General features: G+C 37.1%; 1 protein-coding gene across 1 annotated transcript in view; it reads left to right on the forward strand.

Annotated features, from left to right (window-relative positions):
* Positions 1-18,914, forward strand: part of epha5 (EPH receptor A5) — a 99,124-nt gene that overhangs the window by 1,902 nt on the left and 78,308 nt on the right. The window contains exons 2-3 of the mRNA XM_081354817.1: positions 3,656-3,720; positions 17,057-17,720. Of these exons, the coding sequence (XP_081210943.1) occupies positions 3,656-3,720; positions 17,057-17,720 (729 nt within the window). The remainder of the gene's footprint in view (positions 1-3,655; positions 3,721-17,056; positions 17,721-18,914) is intronic.

Below are 18,914 nucleotides of genomic sequence, written 5' to 3' on the forward strand. Positions count from 1 at the left end.
CTGGGTGCCTACACAGACTGGCACAATGGCCTGGCAGACGCGCTAGGACAACGGACACTTGAAAATCACAATAGCTGCAAGTATGGCAGAATTGGAACGAACCTGTCGATTCTGAGAGCTGAGAACTGCGGTGAACTGTGATCTGTACGGCAGAGTGCTTTAAAAACACTTTAAATGAACATGAACCATTATACCCATTGCATTTAGACTGTTTAACCTTGAGTGTTCCAAAGCAGAAAGGCAACAAATCAGAATAATTGCCTTAAATATCCCGCAGTGTTTCTTGAGAATCCTTCTTTCATGGTTTACTTTGTTCAGCTTTAAAATGTGTTTTCTTCCCCTCTCAAAGTTAGATTTCCATATATCGCACCTCTTTATACACTTGTATTAGCCTAAGGATGGACATAACCTCTCTTTTATCTAGTTCAGAACTGTACTTCATGCTAATTGGATTTATGGGATTCTCCCCAGGATATTTTCTTTCAGTTTAAGTAGGACAATGCACATCGGTGTCTGTCATTCAAACAAAAGACATTTAGACCTCATTTAGAGACATTTAAATGCGCCACACAGACTATTTCATTTGATGTTAAAAGCAGGTTAAATGTAAATGTAATTCAGTGTTTATTTTTTTCCCCCTTAGCAGATTTGTTCTAATGTGTATTAGTAAGGTTTACACGGCAATGTATTAGTTTACACGACAACGATACGCTTAAAACGGAGAAGTTTTTCCTTTGAGTTTTCCCATGTACATTGTCAAAACGATCCCCGTTCACACGGATCCACGAAAACGACTAAAAATGCTGTATTCTGCTGCCAGGCCAGTAGATGGCGATGAAACACTATAAACTGAACAGGTAATGCGCATGTGCATGACGTCATCGTCTTCAGAGATTTGCATTTTTGTTGTTTACACGGAGAAGGTTTTCAAAAATGTGCACTTCGAAACCCATTTTCAAAAGTTTGCGTTTTCAGGCACCCAAAACACTGTTGTGTAAATGAACGGCCAAAGCGCATACAAAGTTTTACGTTTTTACTTGAAAACGGTGTCATGTAAACAGCCCATGAGTCTCAAATTTTGGGTTACATAACATGTAAAATCAATACTCTTTCTCCCATCCGACTGTTGGCCTTATTGAATAGGGCGTGAACACCCAAAACACTGTTGTGTAAATGAACACAACAAAACGCATGCAAAGTTTTACGTTTTTAGTTGAAAACGGTGTCATATAAAAACAGCCCATGAGTCTCAAATTTTGGGTTACATAACATGTAAAATCAATACTCTCTCTCCCATCCGACTGTTGGCCTTATTGAATAGGGCGTGAAGTGAATTATATATATATTTTTCAACTTTGACTAATGTTTCTGATATGTTTTTTTTAGCACCATTGTGTCATTTGTGTTGCTTTCTTAGTCATTAGCTTGTTGTATTGGAGCCACAAATGATATTGCTATTGTGAGTCATCTCACACATGCTAAATAGTCTCGCCACACAACCTTTGATCAACACAAGGTCAAATTAAAATTCAGCCCATATCGGGCTGTGAATGTAAAGGTCATCTAATTAGCTGTTGCGGTTCTCATTCGTAAAAGGTTCCAGCAGATAAAAAAAAGGACCTGTGACCTACTCTGCGTATCAAATACTGGCACAGTAATATAAAAAAAGAAAGGATTGTTTTATAGACAGCTCGCATAGAATATGCACTCAATTTAACCAAGGGCAAAGATTAGGAAAGAAATTATTTCCCACTTTCTATTAGACTTCCTATAGGGTATATTTTCAATGATTGGTCTCAGTGTTCAGGCAGATTTTGATCAATATTGTAACAAGCCAATGTGATTCAGTAGGTATTCAGATGCTAAGTGTCTGGATAATATTTTCCATCTGGGATTGATTTTTCAGGTGTGTTGTCAGCTTTATGACGGGTTTCTCCCACAGTGAGACACACTGTGTCATTTTAGTTTATCCATTGCAATACACTCTCACATCTAAATATTTAAAATATGAAATATAATATTATATTATTTAGAATTTCACTTACATTTTTTTGTTGTTGACACTTGTGGTTTCAATTTTGACCAAATCCTCATAAATTTTTTGATGATATTACAATATGACATACTGATCTAAAACACTTTTACATGTGTGCAGCTTTCCTTTAAGGGTTCATATGATTATTGCAATCATGGAATTCAGTGATTTTATTGTATGAGATCAATTACATTTTTTAATGGCATAACGCGTTAACTCTATTTATATATATATATATATATATATGTTCATGTGCATTCTTTCTTTACTTATTAATGCCTATAAAACAAATTGACTCAAAGGCTATGCTCAGACTGCAGGCAAATCAGATCTTTTCTCAGACTGTCCCCACTATTAAATGCAAGTGATTAAATATGATTTGTGTGTCCAGACATAACCAACCAATCTGCATGGGTTGCTTAGACGTAGTCGTACCCACGTATGTGACGAGGCTTTTAAAACAGATGCAGGACAAATGGAGGTGCATCATCTCACTCGCCTATTAAGTTACTTTCAGGTTGTGGTGCAGAACTCCTCCGTCACACAGGACAATACTGAAATCTTCAGACATACCATATGAACACAATTTGAATACTTCTGGCACTAGTTTTGATATTATCGTTGGGTTGTGTTAGGAGTGATGCAAAAGTGTGATTGGTATCGCATTTCAAACCACCACCATAGGTGTTTTTTTAAAGTATTATTATTATTATTATTTAAAAAAATATATATATATATTATATATGAACTCCTGTGAAATCTAAATCTAATAAAATGTCACCCTGAACTAGATGATATTGTGGCACAATTAATGTGAAGTATAATTAATGTGATAATAATTATAATTAAAAAACATTTATTTATTTAAAAAAAAAAAAATGTTGGAGAACCTATAGTACAAAAATGAATGAGATCAAGTTCTGTCATGAAACTCTAGGTGGCGCTGACTGACAGGTCCTTTACCCAATCTGCTTACAATCACATCATTCCCTATAGGGCGCAACTGATTGGTTCCTGCTGTATCAGTAGCCAGTGAGCTCGCTGTTCAACCTTTAAATACTTGGTCAGCATTTGCTACAGCAGTGCAGTGCGCTTTCAGAAACCCTCCACCTTCCCCAGCTCCACCTGTCTAGATCTGCTACGGGTAATTCACGTATGCTATATTGTACAGCAGCAGCGTTTCTTGCTCACGGCAGCGTGTCTTGTATGTATTGGCAGTAGCAAGTCCGTATTTGCTCTGGACGTTGTATTAGTCATTATATTTGATTACTAAATAATTATCTTAATTAAATGATCAATCACATCAACTAATTTTACAATCTTACTTTAGACTAAAACCCTTCTCATTCATTTAGTGAGGAACGTGGCGTTTTGAGCAGTGTTTACACACCCTGTCATGCTGTTGGCTATATAGCCCACTGCAGCAGACGCATATTGCAGTATTAAGGCTAATGATGAATCAATTAATTGATCGTTGCTTTAAACGACAGTAGATCATAGGAATTTGTGTAAATTTACATCCGTACTGTGAAGTAAAGCAACCTGCATATAAATGTTATTTTTATACTACTTTTACAGCTCCAGATCATTGACTTGTCCCCGTTTCTTGTTCTCCTGCAGTGAACTTGCTGGACTCCCGCTCTGTAATTGGTGACCTGGGGTGGGTCGCCTACCCGAAGAATGGGGTGAGTTCCACACATCTTCCTGTCTCTCTGCACTTTGAGTTAAGAGCTGGCTTAGGAGAACATCTCAAGGTCTCCAATTCCCTCGATGGCAGAAAAGACAGTTTCAAAGTGAAAAATAATAGAACGTGGCGAGCGTAGCACAGAGAGAGAGAGAGAGGTAGTACGAGAGGTCAGAGACAAACCGAGAAGAAGGGAAGCCCGTTTTGTTCTAAAAGCGGCACAAAGACACACTAAACCTGCTGTTCTAATTTCTTTGTGACACTCAGATTGCAATTTATTTCTGTCTAGTCAGCCGATTGGGAAACCCTGCGAACAATGTGTTGAATTTTAATGTCAAATGGCCAACTTTATATATATCTTTGTTTTCTATTTCCTTCTGTTGTTTGGCATAATACATTGAGAATACCGAAGTGAAGAAAGCTGAAGCTAGATGAAATGGTTTGTCAGCAGAAAAGGAGCATAGGTGTTGAGTATCTAGGTTGTTTTTGACAGGCTGTCGAATGAATAAGCAGTTACAAACTTGTACAGAACGGGACAATAAATATCCCAGTGTTCTTTTAGGTCTGTCAGTATTGTGCTGTTTTTATGCCTCCCCAAAAATCATCTTAAAGGAGAACTCCGGTCAATTTTAACATTGAGCTCATTTTATTGTACATTTGGAGTGCTGTCAATACAGAGAACAACGACAAAAATCGGTGTTGCCTACACCGTGTTATCCTCTTTTTAAAATTTGCACCCTGTTGACTTCAATGGGGCAAGTTTTAAACCTACTTTTTGCCTCTTAACATCCTTGATGTGTCATTACAAGTGCACAGCTAATGTGAGTGATTCCTTCAGAGTGATCACGGGTGAATCTGACTGCAGTAGATGTGAAAGATATGAATAAAAATGATGTTATTTCAGCCAGCGCACATACCTGTATTTTCTTCCTGTTTTCGGTCGAAGTCCATAGTAATCGATTGTCGAGTTCACACACATAGGTTTAGTTACCTATGATCACGCGCGTGAACTCGACAATCGATTTCACTCTGAAGGAATCACTCACATTTTCTGTGCACTTGTAATGACACATCAAGGATGTTAAGAGGCTAAAAGCAGGTTTAGTACTTGCCCCATTGAAGTCAACAGGGTGCAAATTTTAAAAAGAGGATAACACGGTGTAGGCAACACCGATTTTTGTCGTTGTTCTCTGTATTGACAGCACTCCAAATTTACAAAAAAATGAGCTCAATGTTAAAATTGACCGGAGTTCTCCTTTAAAGGGATATTTCACCCAAAAACGAAAATTAGCCCATGATTTACTCACCCTGAAGTCATCCTAGGTGTATATGACTTTCTTCTTTCAGACGAATACAATCAGAGTTATATAAAAAAAAAATGTCCTGGCTCTTCCAAGCTTTATAATGGCAGCGAAAGTCCATAAAAGTGCATCTATCCATCATAAAATTGCTCCACACGGCTCTGGGGGTTAACAAAGGACTTCTGAAGCGATGTGATGTGTTTGTGTAAGAAAAAAAATCTAATTTAACACGTTACAAAGTAAAATTCTATCTTTCGGCCAAACAAACATACGCAGTCTACTTACACCTAAAGCGCAAATTGTGAGGTCGGAATTAGCGTAGTGCATGGCATAAATATCAGCAGTATGTCACATTACTTGCATATGTTGCGCTTTACAAGTCGGAATTTTAAGTGGAATCCGTATGTATGTTTGGCTGGAAGCTAGTTTTTTACTTTATAAAGTTTTACATATGAATATGTTTCTTACACGAACGCATCGCTTCAGAAGGCCTTTATTAAAGGAGAACTCCGGTCAATTTTAACATTGAGCTAATTTTTTTGTACATTTGGAGTGCTGTCAATACAGGGAACAACGACAAAAATCGGTGTTGCCTACACCGAGTTATTCTATTTTTAAAATGTGCACCCTGTTGACTTCAATGTCAGATTCACCCGTGATCACTCTGAAGGAATCACTCACATTAGCTGTGCACTTGTAATGACACATCAAGGATGTTAAGAGGCTAAAAGCAGGTTTAGTACTTGCCCCATTGAAGTCAACAGGGTGCAAATTTTAAAAATAGAATAACTCGGTGTAGGCAACACCGATTTTTGTCGTTGTTCTCTGTATTGACAGCACTCCAAATGTACAAAAAAATGAGCTCAATGTTAAAATTGACCGGAGTTCTCCTTTAACCCCCCGGAGCAGTGTGGAGCACTTTAATCATGGATAGATGCACTTTTATGATGGATAGATGCACTTTTATGATGGATAGATGCACTTTTATGATGGATAGATGCACTTTTATGGACTTCAAAACAGAAACACACATTCACTGCCATTATAAAGCTTGGAAGAGCCAGGACATTTTTTTATATAACTCTGATTGTATTCATCTGAAAGAAGAACGTCATATTCACCTACAGGTAGGATGGCTTCAGGTTGAGTAAATCATGGGCTAATTTTCATTTTTGGGTGAACTATCCCTTTAACATCTTATCATGACATCACCTGGTTCTAGTTTGCTAATACAAGAATAGTTCAGCGATCCAGTGCTTGATTTAAGTTTCAGGCCCCTGCTAAGCTATCGCTTGATTCTCAAGATTTTGATTAGAAAAGTGTATTTGCTTTACGACTGTGCAAACACCATGATTTCTCCATTCTCGATAATATCAGCTTGCTCGTCCCAGCTGCTGTTTAGAGGCCTTTATTGTTATCTAGCACGGCCTGCATCCAGTGTTTACAGTGTGCTGTTATAGCTTAATTCAGTTTCCTGTTGTGATGGTAAAAAAGAGCGCTTGCATTGTGCTTACCTGCACCTGCCCTCCAATGCAACAATACAGGCCAACAATAGATCCTTAAGTCTCCAGGCACACTGCATAACACCTGTTATGAGAGACGATTATTCCTCCTTTGAGATGGAAATGCAAACGTCCATGCATGATATCCTGAAATTGACGTGAAATCTAGGGGGCGATAAATCAGTGTCAGATTCATCAGAGGGCTATTCAGATCCTTCTCAATGGCTACTGAGATAAAATGATTTTTGCTCTATTATTAGATGTTCACATTACTCAAGGGTGACACTTGCAGTTTATGAAGATTGTCAACAAGGCCGGGATGCTAACTAGTCTTGCTGTTATACAAGACACATTGAGTTTGATCGAACAGTTGATTTAAAAGGCTGACTGAATTGATGTAGCTGTTATTTTCTTTCTTAAGTCAGATTTGTTTTGTGACACTATTCATAAAGATAATCTATTATTTTACTATTCCATTGAGTGAATCTTTTTTCAATACAATTTCAATGGAAATGAAGGTATAAAAGGCCATCAGTGAAGTAGGAAATTGTTTAGCCTCACAATCTCGGATTTGATTACCAGGTAACGACTTTAATATGATACTAATTTTTAAATCTATTAATTTATTCAAAACACATTAAAATGTAGTTTGTATTTTCAATAAATGAAATGCACCTTTTCTATGATGAGCATGTGTTTCTGAATTAAAATTAATTTGTTATTTCGGTAATAATTTAATGCGATGGTCCACTTTAGACATACAGTAACTTTGCATGTACAGGTCGACTTATTCTACTCACCCGAACCTAACAGTCTACTAATATTCTAATGAGAGTTAGTTAGATATGTTCTACTAACCATAAGTAACTTTGCAACTACGTCTAAAATGGACCATCAAAATATTTTTTTTTTTTTTTTTTTTTTTGGAGGGCTTAAAGTAAAATAAAAAAATAATCTATGATGATGATGATACATAATGTCTTGTCTTGAAATCATAGTGAAGGAAAAAGTCTCATTGAAATAATAGATTTTCCAGAAGAAATCCTTAGAACTGATGTTTTGTTATAATTATATGGAAATTATAATTATAATTTTGTTATAATTTAACATTTATTAAATGGTTGTACAGTGTTATGTGGGCCGAATGCCCATAAACCTAATCATATTTACATAATGTTTATGTTAAATTGTTCTGCTGTTTGTACGTCCATTTTGTTTTTTCAAAATTTATTTTGCAAAAAATTAATAAATACTGTAGCTGGACGATAATACAGTGACAATATCAGATGGTAATATGTTGATATGCACCATTATATTGCTATGTTCATCTAACATTGTACAAATAATAATAATAATAATAATAATAATAATAATAATAATAATAATAAAAAAAAGAACAAAAACAAAAAACATGGTATGCCATTTTTTGGTGATTTTTTTTGGCAGAAAAAAAGAAAAGAAAACAAAAAGAAAAGTGGTGCGTGTGCAAGTGTACAGAGAGTGATGTTGAGTAGATCACCATTACAAAATGGGGTGTAGATACAAATTGCAGTTATAGAGAGAGTTCTCACATGAAATAAAACAGTTATATAATCCAATAGTTATTTTATTTTGGACCTAGGGTAGTGAGGTCGGTGGTAAAGTGAGATTTGGGATTGATTATGTGAGTTAGGGAGGAGATGCTGGTTTCTGCAAGGCTTGGGGTGTTTGTTATGCTGTTAGAGTTGACTACACTCACAATCATATTAATTCAACAGAGCATCTGGAGTGTGAGATGGATTTAGCAACAGCTCAGCAGTTTCAAGAGATTCAGTAAAGCCTGTCACTAATGAGAAATATGCCACATAAACCCTCTTAATTTATCTAGGTTTTGGTTAACAGTTATTTGATGTTTTAACATATTAAAGGGATAGTTCACCCAAAAATGAAAATTAGCCCATGATTTACTCACCCTGAAGACATCCTAGGTGTATGTGACTGTCTTCTTTCAGATGAATACAATCGGAGTTATATTAAAAAAATGTCCTGGCTCTTCCAAGCTTTATAATGACAGTGAATGGGTGTCTGTCTTTGGAAGTCCATCAAAGCCCATCCATCCATAATAAAATTGTTCCATGTGTCTCCGGGAGTTAATAAAGGCCTTCTTAAGAGAAGCAATGTGTTCGTGTGAGGAAAAAAATATCCATATTTGAAACTTTATCGACTAAAATAACTAGCTTCCGGCAGACGGCTGTACGCATCGATTTACGGCGAACGACTAACCCTTGAACTTGACGCACAATGTAATGACGGCAATTGACGCCTCTCGCGGTTCAAACAAACAGGGCTGGGCAACCGCGTTCATCATTATGTTGTACGTCAAGTTCAAGGGTTAGTCTTTCGCCCGTAAATCGATGCATATGGCCGTCTGCCAAAAGCTAGTTATTTTAGTAATTTAAAGTTTTAAATATGGATGTTTTTCTTACACGAACGCATCGCTTCACTTCAGAAGGCCTTTGTTAACCCCCAGAGCTGTGTGGAGCACTTTAATCATGAATGGATGCGCTTTGATGGACTTCCAAAGACAGACACCCATTCACTCCATTTATAAAGCTTGGAAGAGCCAGGACATTTTTTAATATAACTTTTAATAAAAAGTAAAATACACCTAGGATGACTTCAGGGTGAGTAAATCATGGGCTAATTTTCATTTTTGGGTGAAATATCCCTTTAAGAGAAACCTAAACCACCCAAGGATTAGCATATTTTTACATAAAACTGGTCAGACATTTGCTATCTCCATCTTTGCTATCTAACCTAGAGTCTCCGTATAGTCTAAGGCAGCATCCTATTAGAAACTGAATAAAAGTGGCTTATTTTGAATGCTCTTCATTGGTAGAATAGCACACTCCTTATATGAAGAGCACATGAGTCTCACAGTTGTTGTTAAGCTAACGGCAACACTCTGATATTGTGTCCTAACAAGACCTGGACGATAACGCGAGTAATCAATGTTATCTCTTCCATGTTAAGCCTCGTTTTTGTTCTAACCAGCTGTGACCACAGAGAGCAACAAACCGAGAGCAACAAACCGTTCCGTCAGCTGTTTGGTTTCTGTTTATGTAATGTTGCTCCAGGTAGCCCTAAACACACTGAAATCTTATTGAACCAAAGTAGTGCTCGTTACCTATATTAAACATGATAACGTGATTTAATTATAGATGAGGAGAGACTTTTGAAGATAAGAATCAGATATTATATGACAAATCCTTTCAATTCCACAAGGAAAAGTATGCAAATCATACTATCTTTTGAAGCATCATGGAAACATCACAAAAAGATTTGTAACCGTTTGGCTACCACATTCTTAATTATATATATATATATATATATATATATATATATATATATATATATATATATATATATATATATATATATAATGAAGTAATGAAGAATGTGGGTAGCCAAACGGTTGATTGACTCCATTGATCCATTGACTTCCATAGTATTGTTTTATTTATTTTTCCATACTGTGGAAGTCAGTGGGGTACATCAGCTGTTGGTTACCCACATTCTTCAAAATATCTTCTTTTTTGTTCAACAGAAGAAATAAACCCATATAGGTTTGAAACAACTTGAGGGTGAGTAAATGATGACATAATTATATTTTTTGGGTGAACTAACCCTTTAAGTTTGTGGAGTGCATTCTGGGACTCCGGAAGCGGGGTTTGAGATAGCACAATGTTTCTGCCTAAAATGCTGTCTAGGTAGGCAGCTCACTAGATTTCGGAACAGAACTTTTATATAATAACTGTTTAAAGTCTTGTTTACATGGTTCACGTAGGTAACGCATTTGGGTTAGATGCTTGTTTTTGAAGACGCAGAGGCTTTTGGGGCTTTTGGATCTACAATCACCAATCTGTACTGGCAGGTACATCACAAAATACCAGCGATTATCTTTTCTCCCCGGTTTGTTTGTTTTCAACCCTGGCTTCATGCTGCTTTCACCGCTGTCAGAACAGGCCAGATTTGCCAAGTCAACGAAGCGGTTTACAGGAGCTCAGCTAAATCCGGGCTTTGTGCAGGCCTAGGGCACCTCTGGCTCACACCGCTGTCCCTTTTTCCCTGTCTTTTACCGAAGGGGAAAATGCATTGACGTGATGCTCAACAGAGGAATCGCTTCACCCACCCTGAAAAGTCACATTCACATGTCCCACCACACTCTCACGCAAAGAGCCAAAATCATTGCAGGGAGTTGTTTTCAACCATGCTTGTCTGTCATGTTCAGCTCCGCCCCCACACCTCCCCCCCCACCCCCTGTGGACCCTGGGCGGCAATGACAGGGATGGCTGGGCGATGGTGATTGGTGGGTAATGAAGGGTTATTGTTTGAAAGTCAGTGGTGAAGCGTCAGTAAACAGCCGAGAAGGACGTGATCTGGGAGTTGGGGTTTATGGGTAAATGCAAGCTTATAGCACATGCTAACTCACACTGGGAGAATTGAAGGTTTTAGGTGCAGACAACATTGGTAAATAAGTGTGCTGTGATAGCGGAGGGAATGATTTAAATGGAGAGAAAGAGAAAATGGAGAGGGTCTCAGTAGGGGATGAGAGTTTGAGTGATGATAGTTCACAGAAATGTACTGTATATCCTGAAAGGCCTGACAAGTGAAATGGCCACAGAGGTACTGCAACAAAAAATAAATGAAATGTTTTTTTATTTTTTTATTTTTTTATGACACATAATATCATAGATGTACAGGTTGCACTGACTATTGTTGTTAAAGGGTTAGTTCACCCAAAAATATGAATTACTCGCCCTCATGCTGTTGAAAACCCATTGGACTTTCGTTCATCTTTGAAATACAAGTGATAGATGCTATTAACACTAAGTTAAAATAGCATGATTTATTTAGATGCTGTTTATACTTAGTGCAAGTAGTGGCAGATACTATTTGCTCCTCAGTGTATTGTTTTTTAAAATATAACTATGCAATAAAAACAAAATATTCAGTGTATATGATTATATTTATAAAAATATATTCCTAAGTTCTTCTGTTTTACCATACTTGATGTGCTGCTCTATGTAATTGCGTTGATCATTGTTTATATGAGAATAAAAGCCTGAATTAAAGTGACCCTGTTATGCTATTTTAAAGGTTCCTAATATTATTTTGGAGGTCTTCTACAATACGTTTACATGCATCCAAAGTCTAAACATTTTATCATAATGTACACTACAGCATCAGCTCTTTTCTCACAGTGTCTGAAACGGTTCGATAAATTAAATTATTCAGTCTCTCTTAAACCCTCCTCTGCTCTGATTGGTCAGATGGCCCAGTCTGTTGTGATTGGTCTACTCTGCTCTGATTGGTCAGATGGCCCAGTCTGTTGTGATTGGTCTACTCTGCTCTGATGGAGCGACATGAGGGTTTATTACACATAATGACTACAAACATTCATTTTTGGATGAACTATCCCTTTAAAGTTGAATAGTCTGTGTGTCGCTCTGGTGTCGTTCCATACTTTCTTCCATGAAACACAAGGGTTGTTTTGTAGACTGTTAATGCTACTCTTTCCCATTCAATGAAAGCAAACCAGAGAATATTCAGGATAAATTCAAGTAGTTTCATTTGTTTTTTTTGCACTAAATGCACCATCTGGTTTTAAGCTATCTTAAAGTCAAACCCATTCTGTTAACCTCCTCTTGATTCATCGGCACTAATTGGATTTATTCCCTCACCCCAGAACTGGGCCAATGTCAGACCCAAGACTAAACTTCTAATACAGTTACAGTACTCAACAAACAGAAGTTCACTTTCCTATTTCATTTTGTCTCACTCATACACAGAAAATAGCTTACTTCCACATTGAAAAATAAGGTGGACAGGTGAAGGATGTAACATTTGTAGCATTCACCAAACCGAATGGCAAAAATAATAAACTTCCCCGTCTGTAACTGGTCAGACAAGAACTTGCCCTAAACTCACCCTATTGGCTGAGCCAATGTTGCTCTAGGAATGTTCAAATGAACAGATCAATGCTTTGATAGCACTACAGAGCCACAGTTTTCATGTTACCAGAAGCAAGTGATTGTAGTTTATGAAATAACAAATCTGAATATTTTTCTTTCATCATTTTATGATGGATGGATGTGCTTTTTTGGGCTTCAAAATATCAGTTACTATTCACTTCCATTATAAAGCTTGGAAGAGCCATGGTACCCTTTTTTTATATATATAACTCAGATTGTGTTTGGCTGAAAGAAGGTTGAGGGTGAATAAATTATGGGATATGTTTTTTTTTTTTTGGGGGGGGGGGGGGGTGAACTAACCCTTTAATATGCATGCAAGGAATAGGCAGCAGGGCAGCTCTCTAGGATTTGGCAACATTTTGTTAAATCTACTCTAAGAGAAAGTACGAAGACTAAGGAATTTTTTTTTATTAAAACTACATACATTGAGGAATTCATTTTCAGATATATACTGTATATAACAAATGAAGGGTTTAAGGATTGTCCGATTTTTTTCTTAAAGGCTTGCATTAACGTGCACTACTAGGGCAACCAAATATGACAGGCTGATGTCCAGGTGTGCCATTTCAATCTTTGGCTTGATATGATTCATGTTATCACTACACAGCTGTGACACGCATCCTCGTGCAATCTCCTTTTTCGATGTATTTTTGTAATGAAGGCCTTTTAGAATGATCTATTCATCTTCATCCATGTGTCAGAAATGTTGTCGTCCTGGGGTGCCTGTTAGCTATTAGTAATGCATTTTCACATGAGAGCTTGAAACGAATATCCAAACGCCCTTGGTTATCTGCATTATCCACATTCACACAGGCCCATTTTCATTTCAAATGGCGACTTTCTCTAAATTGCAGCTTTGCCAATGTAATTTACCAGATCATGGCCACAGTGACTCATATTGGAGAATTCTGTGACACACACATTTTTTTGTATCATTGTGGTACTGATGCATCACCAAACGGCTCTATAGCCCTTGAATATGATCGAGTAAAATTCAGATGGTAATGTGGGTGTTTAGCTGACTGGAATGTAATTAAAATGTTCCATTGGAGTATTACAGTGTTAGCTTAGCAACATGCTAACACAAACTATGTTGGAATTAATGAGCTGAGTCTTCACACTATTTGCATATTCCAAATCAGTCACTTAAGAGGATTTGTTTAGGTTAGGATGTTGTCGTAAAAGGCAGATTATCAAAAGCAAGAGAGAGCAAAAGGAAGAGTAGTAATGGCACTGTGAAATGGATTTATTTTCCAGCTGAGACTTTGAAATTGGATACAGCTCATGTCAGAATTTTATGTAAGATACAAAACAGTGTAAATCAATGATTTCATGACAATATTTCGTTAGTGGACACATTGAGTGAAAGAACCGATGCATATATTAGCTGCAGAATGGGAGACTACGTGCTTTGAATGATTATTCATTGAATGGTTCATAATTCCAATGAATTATTGAATGTGCTTTGCCATAGTAATACTGATTTCCTTTCTAAAACCTTGTTAACATTTACCTATAACTGAAGAATATTCAGTGCAGCATTCTCTTTTATACTGCTTATTTTGACAAACTCTGTGATGATACAATACATACTGAGTAATATTAATTAACAACATGTACTTACTATAGGGTTAGGATTTGGTTTAACGCGACTTGTAACATATGTAACAATGACACTAATATGGCAATACCCTGTTTCTTAACACACTTAAATATACTTTTGAAAAGTGCACTTTGTAATAATATATATATATATATATATATATATATATATATATATATATATATATATATATATATATATATATATATATATATATATATATATATATATATATATATATATATATTAAACGTATGCTGATATTTACTTCTTTTTCACAAGGACATACTGCAAAAATAGATTGTGTATAGTTTACTAGTTTATATCTAGATTGAGATAAAGGCCCTGTGCTTGATGTATTTAATACATTTTGAAGCAGTAATGACTTTGAATTGAATAAATTAGAAACAAATGACTGCCAACACAGAACTTGTTTGTGCTCCAGTCGTACTAAAAGAGCCTGTGAGTTTTCAGAGTGTGAACTGCGAGACTCTACGATTAGCACTCGCTGTATGGCTCCCAGTGGTCCAGACTTCAGTTCTTCTACTGTCCACACAGTCTCACAATCGCTCACATTCAGAGAGTGTCAGGCAGAGGTAATACGAGGCCTCGGGAGGGTCTCTTTGGTCATTGACTGCGCTTTTGAAGAGCGCTGAAGGGCCGCTCGGGCCCTCAGGGTGCATTCCGTGGTCTTGCTTTGTTAACTGCCATGTTACAAGCCTCCTGACTGTGTAGATTATAGCTGGCAGATTGTTTTTCCAATCTCTCTGCCACCTGATGTATTGTTATTGAGCATCTCTACGGACAGCAAAACATACAGCCGTATTTTGTTAGATGTGGCGCTTGTGGTGTGTGAATGGATGCCACAATGTTCTCGTACAGTAGTGTTACAATACAATTATTTTCCCTAACATACTCTTAATTATAAGTCCTCAGAACAGTGTTTAATGAAATTGACTGACTTTACTGGCAGAATGTAAATTGTTATGTTTTTAGGACAAGGACAGAAGTATTAGACGTGTGTGATAATGTGTGTGAAGAACATATAAAAAACATGTGATGTGTGAAGTAAACAATCAACTTGTAAACAGAATATTTTATTTTCACAGCAAGATTTTGTCAAATTATGCGGAATGTGTGAAAATGTATTTCATTTTGTGTATTTAGGATGCATAAACATAACTACGGCATCAGCCATTTTATTCCTCAAATTTATCCCATCACAGAATCACAGAACACAAAGTACACAATTTGAAATGCGATGGTAAAGATAATTGTTCATGGCAGTTCGTGAAAGAAAAGAAAGTGAGTTTTAAGGATTAGTCCACAGCGCTGAAAGTTCCCACACTTGAAGAAATCCAGTTCCACTTTTATTGCATCAGCCACTGTATATCTTTTAATATATAATTCCCAGATTGCACTTGACCCAAATGACATGTCCATGAAGTCTACTAGAGCACAGGGTGTACCATTTGTCATTTCATGATTCAGAGGGGCGAGCGCACCCTTTCCGGGCATAATGTGCCCTCAATGCACCCTTTTGCTGAGCACGAACATTATGTCACCCAAATGTAGACCTACATTTGGGACGAGGCCACTCTGCTGCTAGCGTCCCGGTAGCAGGACACTGGAAATGCTTTTTTATCTCTCAATTTTCTTTTTATTTTCACATGAATGTTAAAGGCTCAGGAAGGGAGGAGGTGGGAACTGGTGTATGCTAAATATAAATGTAATAATAAAATAAGTAAAGCGGCAGCCCCTCACAGACTATATGAACCAACTCTCTTTTTTTTTTTTTATCTTAACAAAACATATCGTTGGAAAGGTCTGAGACTAAAGGTTCAGTTTGGCCATAATTTCCATCAATTGTTCAATCTTTTTTGGGATAAACGTGATATTGCTACAGAAATGTATTAATTTGTGACAGGAGAATGCATCAAAAAATCCTTTTGAATGTGGATTTCACCTATTGACTATTTTTGGTATAGCACCTAAACAAAACCTCATAGGAAACTACATTTTTGTGATATCAGCTTCAAATTTGGAACACAACCTGGTTAGACGTGTGACTTTGATTGTATTAAAATTTTAGAGCCCCAATTATTTTGTAAAATATGCATTTTGGGTTATACATTTTAGATGTCTGACAGTGTTCACAAGTGTGACTTTGTGGCATTTTGTTACTATATCTATTGAATATTGACAAATGTATCCACAAATAATGCTTTTCACTCAAATACTGAGGTGCATAAGCTCAGATCAGTGAGGCCTACGATTAGTCAGTTCAAAAAGAAATACAAAACCTGACTTAATTGAAAGAAAACAAGTTGACAAAAAGATTGAATCCAATATTTGGTGATAATATAGCACAATTTTTTTTTTTTTTTGTAGGCTGGCCATTTTTGACCGGGAACATCACAAGTGTAACAAGGTTTGGGGGTAAAATCCCACAAAAGTACAAAAATTATTCCAACATTTTGGGAAGTAATAATAATAATAAAAAATAAAAAAACTATTTCTCTCCAGGTCAAAATTACCCGAACACAACATGAGTAATATTAATTAGCAACATGCACTTACTATAGAGTACTATAGAGTTAGGGTTAGGATTTGGGTTATTTGCATAAAATGATGCATAATTGAATGTTATTACTACAGTAAGTACATGTAATATGTAACAAGGACACTAAAATAATGTGATGCGAAATTTTGTATAACATAAAAAATGTTTAGTAGAATAAACTTAAACTTATATAACTAATTTTTTAAGTGCTAAAGTGAACAACCTTACATCTGTATTCCAAAGCATTCATTATGTACAACCATTCAAGTTTGAATAGTGCATTTCTACATCTATGCTCAAAAAGCGGGGTGACAGTTAACAGGTTAATCTGCTTTTTCTCTCCTTGTGTTATAGTGGGAAGAAATCGGAGAGGTGGACGAGAACTATGCACCCATCCACACGTACCAGGTGTGTAAGGTCATGGAGCACAACCAGAACAACTGGTTGCAGACCAACTGGATTATAACCCAAGGCGCCCAGCGAGTGTTCGTGGAGCTCAAGTTCACTCTACGCGACTGCAACAGTCTTCCCGGAGGTCTGGGCACGTGCAAGGAGACGTTCAATGTCTACTATTACGAAGCCAACGACGATGAGAGAAGGAATATTCGGGAAAGCCAATACTCGAAGATCGACACCATCGCGGCCGACGAGAGCTTCACAGAGCTTGACCTCGGAGACAGGGTCATGAAACTGAACACGGAAGTTAGGGATGTGGGTCCGTTGACCAAGAAAGGCTTCTACCTGGCTTTCCAAGACCTGGGTGCGTGTATCGCGCTCGTTTCCGTCCGGGTCTTCTACAAAAAGTGTCCTTTGGTTGTCAGGAATTTGGCCCTCTTCCCGGATACTATAACCGGGGCAGATTCCTCACAGCTTTTGGAGGTGTCAGGGACCTGCGTCAACAACTCGGTGGCTGATGAACTTCCCAGAATGCATTGCAGTGCGGAGGGGGAGTGGCTGGTGCCCATTGGGAGGTGCATGTGCCAGGCGGGCCATGAGGAAGTTAATGGCTCCTGTCAAGGTTGGTGAACATCTTCATTATTATGCAAATGCGAGTGCTGCCGATGCCACATGTGTGTAACATATTCCCCTTGAACTGCGTCTCTGAATGTCACAGACGATGATGAGAACCTGAACTCTTTGTGTGGCGTGGGTAGACTGTGACATTCATTTCACAATCTAGTGATTTTACGGTTTTAATTTCTCATGTATTATGCCAGGCGGAGTTTATATTTAAGATGTTCATAATGGTAGCGTGTGTATTTAAGATACTGCTGGTATTTAAGATACTTTCTCAGAATGGTTAGAAGGATTTCTGTGACTCAGTGGTGAGAGGCGGCGTTAATCATGCAGGAGATGGTAGAAGTGGGTTGGCAGAGAAACAGCTGTCAGAATGTGTAAGAATGACAGGCAAATGATTCACAATATGAACAAGACAATCAACCTAACTTGATAGTAGCCCACTTCATGCCGGATACTGTTGTGTCCATTACACCATTTACTGTACTTATAGTAATGCAACAAACTTGAGACAATCTAGTTTGAAAGTTTAGTTTGAGCAAAATCTTCGTGCCTCACAAATATGAACTTTTCAAAGGGAATGTCTTCAAATTTGACAAGAAAGTTTTCTCTCAGATTTGTGTTGGGCTCACTGTGTTCCAGGAAACATCATAATCAAACTGTAATGGATCAGTCTGTATCAGTGTCCTAGAAAACATTTTCTCTCTTTAACTATAGAAATGATTGCCATACGGAAGCTCATCTACTGTACAGTGCTGGGATGTAAATGAAAGAGTGCATTGTTTGGAAAGCGGTGTGCTCTAATTTAGGCATAATTATTGAATATAAACAGCTAATTAATAGCATAAAATGAATGAATTCAAAAAAAGTTATACTTTTTAAACCATTTTAAAAGTAATTAAAAACTCATTAACAAAATTAAATAAAAGCTGGAACTAGAGATGCACCGATGTATCGCCAACAATCGGCATCGGCATTAAAGCTATTATTTTTGATATTGGCACTATCTCTAAATTTAGAGCAAGCTAACGCAACAATAAGGCTTTAACAGGTAAAAAATAGCAATATTAATGCAGGCTTTATTTGACCCTATGAATCACCCGTAGGTTCAAGCCAGGGTTGCCAGATCTGCGTTTTTTTTCCTACATCAAACATTTTTTGTAGCGCCTCTCCTCCTGTCCAATAATCGCAATGA

This window comes from Scardinius erythrophthalmus (assembly GCF_964197995.2).
Source record: "Scardinius erythrophthalmus genome assembly, chromosome: 23".
NCBI classification, from domain to species: Eukaryota; Metazoa; Chordata; class Actinopteri; order Cypriniformes; family Leuciscidae; genus Scardinius; species Scardinius erythrophthalmus.